Source organism: Diabrotica virgifera, chromosome 6, assembly GCF_917563875.1.
Source record: "Diabrotica virgifera virgifera chromosome 6, PGI_DIABVI_V3a".
Lineage (NCBI taxonomy): Eukaryota > Metazoa > Arthropoda > Insecta > Coleoptera > Chrysomelidae > Diabrotica > Diabrotica virgifera.
This window is the reverse complement of record NC_065448.1, coordinates 25,740,003-25,754,925: the sequence shown is the minus strand read 5'-3', so window position 1 is coordinate 25,754,925 and position 14,923 is coordinate 25,740,003. Positions and strand designations below refer to the sequence as shown.

Here is a 14,923-nt window from a genome sequence, read left to right as displayed (position 1 = left end):
ATATTTGATAATGATCATTTTTGATTAGGGTTCGAACAACCGGCCCTAAATGTTCATTTTGAAGTTTCGTCACTATTGTTCTCACCAGGCGATAATGAAGACTGTCATTTTTCTCACTGATAATTTAATATTGTAAAGAATGACAAATTTTCTGATTCGGTTTTATTTTGTGGATTCCTGTTCAAAAATGTCCCCTTAAACAAATCAGAAGGGGTCCGGGATGCCGGGCAAAATAATCTTTTTATACAAATTCAAAATTACCCTTTGGCCCCGAAATTTGTATTTAAAAAAAGGTCTCTTTTCATTTTTTTCAAGAGTTGATGGTTTTCGAGTTATAAGCGATTTAAAATCTGAAAAATGTGAAAATACCTAAGCATTTCCGAGGTTTGAAAACTCATATGTAAATTATTAGTTTTCACGTTGCCAAGTGCCTAAATTGAAGTTTATAAATTCAATTTCAAGATTCTAACGAGTAATCGGGGCTTACTTCAATATAGACCGTTGTTTTTAATTGTTAATTATGCGAGTCCACTCGGCTTTTAAGTCGCCGCACATCGCAATTTATGGTGCGTCTCTGTCGCACTTATTACACATATTATACGTACTTATGCAAAAAATGCCCCTAACAAATACTTCACATTTATTAAAATTTTACAATTTATTATTAACATATTTTTTCTTAATGATTTATTTATTTATTCAATTAATTATTGCCAATGTGCTAATTAAATACGCCAATAAAAACAAACGGTCGGAATTGAAATAAACCCCGATAACTCATCAGAATCTTGAAACTGAATGTTTAAACTTCAATTTAGGCACTTGACAACCGCAAAAATAATAATGTACACATGAATTTTCAAGCTTCGAAAATGATTATTTTCGCATTTTGCAGTTTATAAATCGCTTAAAACTTGAAATCTATCAAGTTTTGAGAAAAATGATAGAAAATCTTTTTTGTTTAAGATGACCCAAAAATGCTAAAAACATATTTTCGGGAGCAAAAAAGGTGATGTTTTGGATTTATTAAAAAACTGTTCAAAACAATGTCTGCCTAAAAATTTCGCACTGCACTCATCTGATTTGTTTTGTTTACCGAAATTGGCACCCATCTGATTTGTTTACCGAATTGGCACAACCAGACAGGTAGTGTTAACTCCGGACCCCGGAAGAGTCGTAGGCTTTCGAAACGGACCCTCAGGAAAGGTAATATAATTGGTGACCCCTGCCCTAGAGGGGGAGGGGGTGGTAACTTTATAATCTTAAATATGAACCTCTGTTTTTATTGCAGATTTGGATTCTCCATGAAAAAATAGGTGACATTTATTCGAAACATTTTTTAGAATAATTGTTGATAGATGGTGCTATAATCGGAAAAATGCGATTTATTAGCGCCATCTATCATCAATGTTACTTATTCTTTCATGAAGAATCCAAAACTGCAATAAAAAATGGGGGTTCCTTTTTAAGATTTTAGAGTTAGCCCCCACTCCACTTCCAGGGTGTGGAGTGGGGTGTCATGTTTGGTATCATTCGATAGGTTTTTGACAAATATTAAATACGTGTTTTTTGGTTTTCCAATTGAAGTGTATTTCTCGAGATATTAGACCGTTTCTATGCCTAATTTACCTGTGGTAGAGTCCTTTTCATGAGCATTTTTCAGTGTGTCACAGTTTTTCGATTTCTTTCTAACGCATTAAATTGTATGTGACAGAAAAAAACGAACGTCGGTGGTTACATTTCGTCGGTGACATTTATAACATTTATTCTAGTTGTCAATAGATGGCTCTATAAATCGAAAAAAAAAAATTATTTACGAATTATATAATATATCTACGAATATAATCTGTACAATTTATAAGAATATACAAATCAAAGAAAATACCATTTTATAAATGCAATAAACACAATTGATTTGTTTTTATGCCAAATTGCAAATAAAATGTGACAACTGTCAGATTTAACTAAAATGTCATGTTAGAATAAATGTCATAAAATGTGTATTATCACGGACTTACCTTTTTTTCTATCATTTGGGACGCACTGAAAAATGCTAATGAAAAGGACTTTATCACGATAAATCGTTTTTTCCGATTAAAGCGCCATCTATCAACAATTCGAAAAAATGTCTCGAATAAAAGTTGCTTACTTTTACGTAGGGAATCTAATCTGCAATAAAAACTGGGTGTTTCCATTTAAGGTTTTAAAGTTACCCCCCACCCCACCTCCAGGGGGTGGAGTGGGGGGGACGTGTTTGGTGTCATTTGATAGATTTTTGAAAATTATTGAACACGTATTTTTTAGTTTTTCGATCCTATGTTCATTTCGCGAAATATTCGACCGTTCCGCTACTTTTGGGATCCTATATAAAAAAATAGTAATAACGCGCTATAAGAAGTAGTCACTTCTGTCGCAAGTGCCAGGCGCCGTTTTTTAATCACTTAAATATTTTAATTATAACCAATGTCAAAAAAGGATAAAAAGGGCATTTCTAAAAAAGAAAATATAGATAATTCTAAAAAAATATATAGTCCAAAGTTTGAAGATAACTCGAGATTCATTAATTATTTTGAGTAATTACATCGATTTTTTCATGCAAGTAAAATAAATCCTGTTTAGTCTGGGGGTCGTGACCCAGGATCAACGATTCCATTATGTTTGGTGATTATTTTGATGGGACGTTTCACAACTTTTCTTCATATTTAACTATCAACGAGTTAAATTTTTATTAGAATATTATTTTTTAATGTCCTGTTAGGCTTTGGATAATATTATGATAAAAATTGTGACGAAACTGCGTTTTTAATATTATTTTGATTATATCATTAGGGTGATAAGGTAAATATTACATAAAAAAAATTGTAAATAAACAATCTTCGTCAGCACTTAAGCTGCTTGCGTAATTTTAAAAACAATACAATAATCAAGTGAAATTAACTCAGTTTCATAAAAGATGTCGAAATTTCGATAAGACAGATTGTTTCCTTATTCCCTTTCCCTTCCTTGTACACTTTAAAGCCGGCCACTCACGGTACTGCGGTGTCGTTCGACAAAATCGTCGATGGTATCAATTCTGAAGTACTGTAGCAGACAGACCAGTCTCTCTGTGGTCAAATTGTACGATTTTGTTGGATGCTCGGTCACACACATCATCATCATCATTTCGCTCTACAACTCTATGTGAGTCTTGGCCGCGTTTACTATTTCCCTCCATTGTTGTCGGTCCTGAGCAGCTATTCCCCATTGGTGTACTTCCACTTTGCGAGATACTAATGTACTGTACAGAATTGAAATTGGACTATTTAAGCGGCCTCAGGAATATTTTAAAATTATAAACAATTTTTTGGTTTATAAACAAATAGAATATCTCGGGAAATATTAAACTAAATTAAATTGTGAAAACGTTATTCGAAAGACAGCGGCAGGACGCTTCTTTTAAAAGAAAAAAACGTTTAATTATGACGAGTGGTTCCTGAGATACAACCGGTCAAATTTGACCGGAATTTACGGCAAAGATATAAACAATAGGATCATAATTTTCAATCCATCACCTTCTTATTTTTGTCCTCTTTCTCCACACCAATTTTCATATCTTTAAAATCCTCATAACATATATTATTATAATAAAAACTATCGATAATACGTGTGAAAATTGCCAAAAATAGCAAAATTCCAATCAAAAATTAGGTTGGAGAAAATGTAACCCTCAAAGTTCAAAATCGGTATACGTTAACAAAATGCATTTTCTCGGCTTCCCATGGAGCAATTTCCTTCATTCTTTTTTTGTTCCCTAATAACTCGAGTAGAGCCATCGAACTAACGCATTATTAAATGTCAAACTTGCTTTTGTTTTGTTATAATAGATTAATTTATTTATAAGAACAGAAAATTACATATTTTTTCCAGTTGTAGGCTTTTTTTTAGATAAACTTACTACAAGTGTACCTTTTAAAGTTAAAAACATAAATATTCTCATTTGAAAGCTGTATAATTATTTAAACAATTTTTATTTAAACAAATTAAAATATTGTGTTATAATAAATAAATTAATTTATTATAACAAAACAAAAGCAAGTTTGACATTTAATAATGAGTTAGTTCGATGGCTCTACTCGAGTTACTTGGGAACAAAAAAGAATGAAGGAAATTGCTCCATGGGAAGCCGAGAAAATGCATTTTTTTAACGTATACCGATTTTGTACTTTGAGGGTTACATTTTCTAAAACCTAATTTTTGATTGGAATTTTGCTATTTTTGGCAATTTTCACACGTATTATCGATAGTTGTTATTATAATAATATATGTGATGAGGATTTTAAAGATATGAAAATTGGTGTGGAGAAAGAGGATAAAAATAAAAAGGTGATGGTTTGAAAATTATGATCCTATTGTTTATATCTTTGCCGTGAATTTCAGTCAACTTTGACCGGTTGTATCTCAGGAAGCACTCGTCATAATTAAACGTTTTTTCTTTTAAAAGAAGCGTCCTGCCGCTGTCTTTCGACTACCGTTTTCACAATTTAATTTAGTTTAATATTTACCGAGATATTCTATTTGTTTATAAGCCAAAAAATTGTTTATAATTTTAAAATATTCCTGAGGCCGCTTAAATAGTCCAATTTCAATTCTGTAAAGTACATTAGATAGGTATAGTGTCTTTTTATGAAAAAATCATAGTTATTCTTATGCATCATAATTATTGTCGTTATTATAGCGACCGTAAATTTTTAATTAACATTTCAATTGTGGCTAAACTGTTCATTCAATTTCTATCGGCTTCTGGAATTATAATACATACGGAAAGGGCTTTTACGTTACCAAGTTATTTAATTATTGATTAACAACTACTTATCTAAAAGTTTAGTTGAAAATTAAAGATTTTGTTGGAAAAACCCGCTTTTTCCGGGGAAAGTTTTCGTCGAAAAAATCGGAAAAAACACGTCTCTGTGCAGAATTTAATTGAGGTGAATTTTTGTTTGAGTGTTTTTGGTCTAAAGTTAAAATCTTTGGAGTTATAGAGCAAAAATTGAAAAAAACACGATTTTCGGGCGCCATTTTGTTTATAAAAAAAGTAGCACACTATCTGCGGACTTTGCATATCTATATTATTAATATATACAATCATAAGATTCGATTCCAGCAATAAAATTGCTGGTAAATAACTTTTCCCAAAAATGGCCTATTCTCCGATAATCAGCCCAGACTATATCTAAAAAAAATATTTGTATATAATAACATACTTACAAAATTCCAATTTGTTGCATAAAAATACTGATACAGCGGTATATTTCTTAGATTCTCATCTACAAAGCCTTTATGTTCTGTTATAGTCTTTTTCATCTGCTCTCCTCCATACACCCCAAACAGGACAATTGTTAAAACCGATACATGTAGTAGAAAAACACCAACACTCATTTTTATATACAAAAAAATATATTAAGTCTTTTTTAAATTATTTAAAAATAATGTTTGTCTGGCTTCAATTCACCCTACGCGAGTAAACACAAATCAGCTACTTCAAAGTCAAAATTTGATTTATATCTGGAATTATATCATTCCACTAAAAATTATAGTATTTCATTCAGATAAGCGCGTCAATTCGGTGATTATAGTGAAGAAGGGGTCACGGAAGCCAATTACGATGATATGTATTGTGTTTGTCCTTCAATCCAGTCTCGGATCAACAACTTGAATTTCAACTTTTTAGTAGGTTCTATAAAGTACAGACGACAAAACTATTACACAATAGAGGTGTCCATCCGTTTTGATTCCACCAAAAATTGAGGCATGTAACCTACTATTGTCAAATCGGGTATTTTTATTTCATATACTTAACTGTCTTTTTTTAATAAGTTTTTTTAATGTTTTTACGTCATACTAGTCTATTACTGTGTTTTAATTCCTTAGTTACCAACTACATAATCATCATCCTCTTTGCCTTATCCCTATGCGGGGTCGGCTTCCCTAATTGCATTTCTCCACACAATTCTAACTTGGGTAATATCAATATTAATCCCCTTTACCAACATGTCCTGCCTAATCGTCTCCCCCCACGTCTTCTTTGGCCTTCCTCTCCTACTCCTTCCAGGAATCTGCACTTCAACAATTCTTCGTATTGGGTGATTAACGCCTCGACGTTGAACATAACCAAACCATCTCAACCTATGCTCTCTCATTTTGGCATCAATTGGTGCCACACCTAGACTTCCCCTAATATACTCATTTTTAATTTTATCCCTTCTTGTCACTCCACTCATCCATCTAAGCATTCTCATTTCCGCCACATGCCACATGCATTCGTTGTTCCTCTTTCTTTTTCACTGACCAACATTCAGTTCCGTACATTATAGCCGGCCTTATGGCTTTTTATAGAATTTTCCCTTCAACTTCACTGGAATTTTCCTGTCACACAGCACATCACTCGCTTCCTTCCACTTCATCCATCCAGCCCTAATTCTACTGCATGCATCTCCATCTATTTCTCCATTACTCTTTAATAACGATCCCAGGTACTTAAAAACTATTGCTTTTTACAATCAGTTCACCATCCAAAGATATCATTTTATTTGCAGTAACTCCATCTTTAAATGAGCATTCCAAATACTCTGTCTTTGTCCTACTAAGTCTTAAACCTTTTTCTTCGAGAGCTTGTCTCCACTGTTCCAGATTTTGTTCTAAGTCTCTTTCGCGATTTCCTACTAACACGACATCATCAGCATACATTAAGCACCATGGAATGTTACCCTGTAGTTTCGCTGTTATCTGGCCCAAAACTAATGAGAATAAATACGGACAAAGCACCGAGCCTGGGTGCAATCCTACTTTCACATGAAATTTATCAGTCTCTCCCACACCTGTCCTAACACTAGTCGTTACTCCCTCATACATATCCCTCACAATCTTTAGATATTCACCAGGGACTCCTTTCTTATTGAGTGCCCACCACAGAATCTCTCGAGAAACTCTATCATATGCTTTCTCAAGATCAATGAATACCTTATGAGCGTTTGTTTCTTTACTCCTGTATTTTTCTATCAACTGCCTTATAATGAAAATTGCATCTGTTGTTGATCAGCCCTGCATAAAGCCAAATTGATTCTCGGATATTTCGGTCTCTTCACGTATCCGTCTATCAGTTACTCTTTCCCATATTTTCATGCTGTGGCTAAGCAGTTTTATAGGCCTGTAGTTTGTACATTGTTGTATATCTCCCTTGTTTTTGTAGACAGATAGTAGTATACGGCCTTTCCATTCGTCTGGCATTTGTCCAACTTCTATAATTCTATTAAATAAACCTGCTAGCCACCTTGTTTCTGTCTCTCCCAATGCTCTCCATGCTTCCCCAGGAATATCATCTGGTCCTACCGCTTTTCCTTTCTTTATTTTTTGAAGCGCTTGAGCCACTTCCCCGTTTGTTATTTTGGTGACCATTGCTGCTACTGTCTCCGTTGACTCCACAGGCTGTCTGTCAAATTCTTCATTTAATAAGCTGTCAAAGTACTTTCTCCATCTCTTTTTGACATCCTTTTCGTGAACTAGTATTTTATTATTTTCATCTCGGATACATCTAATCTGATTAAATCTTTTGCTTTCTTTGCTCTCTGTTTGGCTATTTTATATATCTTCGTTTCGCCTTCCCTGGTATCAAGTTGATCGTATAGGTTTGAATACGCTTTTGCTTTCTGGTTTGCTTTCGGATCTGGTTTCTTGCCACTTTTTATACAATTTTCCCTTTTCTTTTATTTTTCCTTGTACTTCGTTTGACCACCACCAAGTCTCTTTATCCTCAAACTTTTTTCCTGACGTTCTCCCAAGTATTTCAATAGCAGTCTCTCTAATACTACTGGTCATCTTTCTCCAATTTGTATTAGGGCTTCGGCTTCCTAATACAATTTGGAGAAAGATGGCCAGTAGTATTAGAGAGACTGCTATTAAAATACTTGGGGAAACGTTACAACTACATAAATGTAGACTTTATGCCCATTCGGTGATAGATAGTTTGCCAGTGGCAAATGTTGATTCATGTTTTATTGTCTGCGTATGAAGTTTATGTAAGGAACTAAAAAGGCATGCCTGCCAGCATCCATGAACCCCAATTTTTGAAGATATACTACCCTCTATATATCCTTCAGCAACCGACATACTCTTCCATCCACTAAGCTGCTTTAACTTTGTCATACTGGCTCTAGCGTCTACCAGAGGAGTTGCCGCTGTTCGACGCAGACAGTGACTTGTGTACTTGTCAGGATCGCTCAATCCCAGATATTTTGCAATGATGAAGGGGATTTTCCTAAATGTATTTTTTTCCAACCGGTTGTACAGTCAGTGGCCTTGTCTATAGATCAGAAAAAATATTTTTTCTGACCAACTACGTGGTCGTAAAGACATGTAATCTCTTATTAGCTTCAAACTATTCATTTTGTCTCTGTCAATAATGGTAAAAACGCACCTTTTGCCGGTTTTTCTCATGATCGACATTCACCAAATACACTAAATATTAATGCAACTATATTCATTAAAAAGGTCTCATTCGGTGGTTCATGGATAAATTTTAAAATATCTTCTCTAGACAGAATTTTATACTTTTTTGGCTGATATCCTTATGTTCTTCAAATATTCGCTTAACTTATGGTTGTAGTATGAAGCTTCGTGCTAATCTATAGAAGCGCATACTGTATGGCCTATGATGTCCTGTTAATTTTTTATATAAGATAGCTTTTGAAGGCTAATCATGTTTATTTTGACACGATAGTGAACCATGGCATTTTGTAACACTTTTTACATAAATTTACTACGAGTAATTTCAGCACCAGCACATAAATGAAGAAAATAATAAACATAACCTATCTTTTAGTCTAAATTTCAATATTGACCGATTAACAAAGGGCATTGATGGGGATTGACCGGACAATGATGGAAATCTTATCAAGAATTTAAAATTATCATCAATGTCCAGTTTCTATGGACAATAACGTTAATATCCGGCCATTGTCGAGAATGACCAATTCAACAGGCCATTGTCGATATTGACCGGTTATTAACGTTATTGGCCGGATTTACGTTATTGCCCGTAACATATCTATTATATTTTTGCATAATTTTGAAATGTGTTTAATCTTATAACAATTTTAACATTTGTTTTCAATACAGTTTTCAACCTCTACGAGTAATATCTCATGACTTTCGATGTAATATAATTAGGGAAGGAGGAACTGAACAGTTTATAATTTTCCACTGAGTTCCTTATAGCCCGTTTGAGGATTCACCATCCGGTATTTCCCATAATGTAAAAACTTATATTAGAATGAAATTTATCAGTCGGGTGACATACCCAATGAATGGTAGAACCCAACATTTATTTGTCTCCCAAGAAAAGAAAAATGCTAGAGAATGAACCGACCACCGCAACATAAACCTGATGTCTCACACACACAAAGATCATTCATAAACGCATTTACCAAACACTTGATATGGATATTAAAGAAACCCAATTTGGATTCCGTAGAGGCGTAGGTAAGTACCCGTGAGGCTCTCTTTGCATTCAACGTACTAATCCAGAGATGCTTGGATGTGAACTAAGATATGTACGTCTGTTCCATAGATTACAACAATACCCCAGGCTGTGGGTGAAAAAACGTGATAGAATTCAGGAATTTTTGAAACCTATCAGATGTTGTAAAGGACGATGCCAGGAATACCTTCTACTAAAATGTAACCCAAAATATTGTGCGCTTTTTTTTAATTGCGATTTTCATTTGTTAAATTTGCAAGTTTTATTGATTTTTAATTTTGTAGCTTAGGATATTGATTTTAGAGAAAAACTTTTTAAGGTGATACAGTAGCGATCAACAGGTAGCCAAAACGCGTTCCAAGATTGCGGCTGTAATTTTGAATATTTTTTCGAGATATTTGGCACACGTATTCGTAATATAATAAAGAATGGCGGTACAGAGCCCAATTTGAAAAATATATTAATATGTGGAAATTACTCTGTAATTAAATACAATATTAAAAAAACGAGCTTGTACCGCCATTAAGAAGAACAAAAAAATACACTTTCTTCAAATAAACTTTTTTATCCGATGCCTACATTTTGTGTCATTTTGGAACTACTAATGAAATAAAAAATTTTAGTAGTTCCAAAATGATACAAAATCTAGGCATCGGATAAAAAAGTTTATTTGAAGGAAGTGTATTTTTTGTTCTTCTTAATGGCGGTACAGGCTCGTTTTTTTAATATTGTATTTAATTACAGAGTAATTTCCACATATTAATATATTTTTCAAATTGGGCTCTGTACCGCCATTCTTTATTATATTACGAATACGTGTGCCAAATATCTCGAAAAAATATTCAAAATTACAGCCGCAATCTTGGAACGCATTTTCGCTACCTGTTGATCGCTACTGTTTCCTCTTAATAGAAAGTTGTAGTAAATTAAAAAACCTACAATTTGAGCTATGGTAAGTTTAATTTTGTTAATTGGTTATTGCAAAACAGCCTGCGAAAGGTCCAAAATGGCCGTTTTTTACAATTGCATTATTTATTGTACAAATATTTTTTTTTATTTTTTAAAGCTTTAAAATGAAGATCTTTCAATTCCAAACATAAAAAATAATTGTAAGGCCAGTTAACGAATTTGTTGCTTAGATATTATCAATTGTTTATCCCAAGAGGTCAAATGTCGAAGGCTATAACTTTTTGAAAAAAAATCGTAGAAAGTTGGTGAAACATCCAATCTCCTTCTAAAGAGTTATATTTTCATATTCTGATGTAAATAAATGCGTAAAACATTTTTAAACCTCTAATTTTTGGATTTGAAAATAAGGGGGGCAAATTTTGTTATAAACATTTAGAGCTGAAGCGGCCCTGTACATCCTATAAGTTTTTAACTTACATATTATTGTTGCTGAAGATGAAACGAAGATTTATAAAAAAATAAAAAATTTCTACGACCAACTGAAGCCGAGATAATTTTTGGGTTTGAAAATAAGGGGGCAAATTTCGTTATAAACATTTAGAGCTAAAGCGGTCCTGTATATCCTATGAGTTTCTAACTTACAGATTATTGTTGCTAAAGACGAAACGAAGATTTATAAAAAAATTTAAATTTTCTACAACCAACTGAAGCCGAGATAATTGTTGTTTTTTTTTTCTTAAATCATAGTGCCCTCATTTATAACAATTAAGAAATTATTTTACAGTCGTTGACTAAAGAAAGACTTATATTATCTTAAAATAAAAATTATTATAAAATATAATTACATTTAATTATTAAAAATTATTTTTTAAATCGGTGCTTTTGCAAGAGGCCGAATTTTGCAAATCGCCCGGCTCGCTTCAAATCCGCGCGCTCGGAAATTTTTTACGTAACTTGTATTAAATTTTGACAGAAAACAATTTAATAATATTACCATTATAATATACAGTCTATTTACCACTGTATTTGTTTTTCTTGATAAACTTTTATATGTGAAATCCAAAAAGAATAGTCACTACAAGAAGAAAAAGTTTTATATTGTATATTACAGTAAGAAGTAACATTATTATTATTATATTTATATAACAATGAAAAAATTAAAAATATAGTTATATATTTCCTATATCTTCTTCTTTAAGTACCGTGCCCAAATTTTTAGGCGTGGGTAGCTTCCATAACAATTTGCCGATATCGTTCTCGATCTTGTGCGGCATGTAACAATTGATCTGCTGATAAGCCAGTCTATTGACGAAGGTTTCGGAGCCATGAATATTTCTTTCGACCAATTCCTCTTTTTCCGTCGATCTTTCCATTGCGTATTAACTGCAGCATCCTGTATCTGCTACCTCTCATTATATACCCCAGATATTCAAGTTTATTTCATATATATGTATCATTTTTGTAATATTATTTCTTCAGAAATGAAATTTCACATATAAAAGTTTATCAAGAAAAACAAATACAGTGGTAAATAGACTGTATATTATAATGGTAATATTATTAAATTGTTTTCTGTCAAAATTACAAGTTACGTAAAAATTTTCCGACCGCGCGGATTTGAAGCAAGCCGGGCGATTTGCAAAATTCGGCCGCTCGCAAAAGCACCGATTTTAAAAATAATTTTTAATAATTAAATGTAATTATATTTTATAATAATTTTTATTTTAAGATAATATAAGTCTTTCTTTAGTCAATGAATGTAAAATAATTTCTTAATTGTTATAAATAAAGGCACTACGACTTAAGAAAAAAAAAACAATTATCTCGGCTGCAGTTGGTTGTAGAAAATTTTTATTTTTTTTATAAATCTTCGTTTTGTCTTCAGCAACAATAATCTGTAAGTTAGAAACTCATAGGATGTACAGCGCCGCTTCAGCTCTAAATGTTTATAACGAAATTTGCCCTCTTATTTTCAAACCCAAAAATTATCTCGGTTTCAGTTGGTCGTAGAAATTTTTTATTTTTTTATAAATCTTTGTTTCATCTTCAGCAACAATAATCTGTAAGTTAAAAACTCATAGGATGTACAGGGCCGCTTCAGCTCTAAATGTTTATAACGAAATTTGCCCTTATTTTCAAACCCAAAAATTAGAGGTTTAAAAATGTTTTACGCATTTATTTACATCAGAATATGAAAGTATAACTCTTTAGAAGGAAACTAGATGTTTCACCAACTCTATACGATTTTTTTTTTCAAAAAGTTATAGCTTTCGACATTTGACCTCTTGGGATAAACAATTTATAATATCTAAGCAACAAATTCGTTAATCTGGCTTTACAATTTTTTTTATGTTTGGAATTGAAAGATCTTCATTTTAAAGCTTTAAAAAATAATAAAAAAATTATTTGTACAATAAATAATGCAATTGTAAAAAACGGCCATTTTGGACCTTTCGCAGGCTGTTTTGCAATAACCAATTAACAAAATTAAACATACCATAGCTCAAATTGTAGGATTTTTAATTTACTACAACTTTCTATTAAAAAGTTTTTTTCTAAAATCAATATCCTAAGCTACAAAATTAAAAATCAATAAAAATTGCAAATTTAACAAATGAAAATCACAATTAAAAAAAAAGCGCACAATATTTTTGGTTACATTTTAGTATAAGTTAGTTATTCCTGGCATCGTCCTTTACAACACCTGATAGGTTTCAAAAATTCCTGAATTATATCCTGAAATCGACCTATTTTTCACCAACAGCCTGGGGTACAAGGCTTTCGATAAAGTCCGCGACAAAGAGCTAATGGACGTCCTCAACGCAAAACAATTACAATACAATGACCTTCGACTTATAACAAATCTATATTATAAACAGCAGGCACCCATACGTATTAATGAACACGCATCAGAAGAGTTCGAAATTAAAAGAGGAGTGCCACAGGGGTGTGTATTGTCACCACTACTATTCAATGCATACTCTGAAGAAATTATGAAAAGAGCTCTTGAGGGGGAAACAGCAGGAATAAAGGTCAATGGAACACCAATTAACAACATTAGATATGCGGACGATACTATCATAATAGCGGATAACCTCCAAGATCTCCAAAAGCTAATGAACGAGATATTTGAGTATTGAGAAGAATATGGATTAACAATAAATATCAAGAAAACTAAATTTATGAGGATATCAAAAACCCAAAATAATGATGAAATTGACAATAATTAACGGTAAATCTTTAGAGCTAGTTGAAAACTACAACTATCATGGCACAATAATTAATCACACAAACGATTACTCCAAAGGAATCAAAGTTCGAATAAAGAAAGCACGAACAAACTTCAATAAAATGAGAAAGGTACTTTGTGCAAGAGAAGTGAAATTAGACTCGAGAGTTAGGCTGGCAAGGTGTTATATTTTTTCGACTTCGCTTTACGGGATAGAAGCATGGACACTTAACGCGTCGACTGCTAAAAGTTTGGAAGCATTTGAATTGTAGGTGTATAGAAGAAGCCTGAAGATATCATAGACCGAGCATGTAACAAACAACGAAGTCATGAGAAGAGTCAACAAAATAATGGAAATATTGGAAACCATCAAGACACTAAAACTGCAGTACCTGGGGCATGTTATGCGTAATGAGAGGCACAACATACTTCAATTCATTATACAAGGGAAATCAAGGGCAAGAGAAGTGTATGAAGGAGAAGAATTTCATGGTTACGTAACTTGAGGGAATGGTATGGATGCACATCAATCGAACTATTCAGAGCAGGAGCATCTAAGATCAGAACAGCCATGATGATTGGCAACCACCACCGCGGAGATGGTACGTAAAAAAGAAGAAGAAAAACTCATAATAATACTTACAAAATTCCAATCTGTCGCAGCACAACCACTGTATTCTATTAAATTTTTACGATGCCGATCCAGAGGAACTTTATGATTTCTTATATCTTCTTTCACCTGTAGTCCACCCGATATTCCGCATAAAAGAATTATTAAAATAAATATATATAATAAAAATAAAATTATCTTGTTATCACGTAATCCCATACTGACTTAAATATGTATCGGTATTTTTATTGAAAAGTTTGGTCCAGCTAGCTTCAAATCACTTTGTATTATACACCAAAACTTCAATATACCTTGGACATGCCTTTACATTATCGTTTCAGGAGTTTTCAGCGTGATTTTTATACAATACCTCAAGATAAACCAAATCTAGACGAAGTGTGGGCACAAAATTCAATTGGTTCGTAAATGATTTTGTGACCATACATTACGTAGACGTAGTTTATGTTTAACTACCTGTTGTGTTTATCAATAAAAAGCTTTGTAATCTCTTGCTGATAGCTGGATGTCTGGCTATGTTTATGGTTACCTTGATAGCTATAGCTAGTTTCAATTGCAGTCATGCGGTTTCATTTCTATTATTACTTTTCCAAAATTATATTATTGTTGTTCAATAATACATAATTAATACATAATATTAAAAAAA

General features: G+C 32.7%; 1 protein-coding gene across 2 annotated transcripts in view; it reads right to left on the bottom strand.

Annotated features, from left to right (window-relative positions):
• The window catches only part of LOC126878435 (androgen-dependent TFPI-regulating protein-like), a 43,451-nt gene that overhangs the window by 14,173 nt on the left and 14,355 nt on the right, over positions 1-14,923 (bottom strand). The window contains exon 1 of one of the 2 annotated variants that reach the window (XM_050654872.1): positions 5,245-5,541. The exons of the other annotated variant lie outside the window; for it this stretch is intronic. Within the exon in view, the coding sequence (XP_050510829.1) occupies positions 5,245-5,415 (171 nt within the window). The 5' untranslated portion in view covers positions 5,416-5,541. Of the gene's footprint in view, positions 1-5,244; positions 5,542-14,923 lie in introns of those variants that run through there. 2 annotated transcript variants of the gene reach the window in all.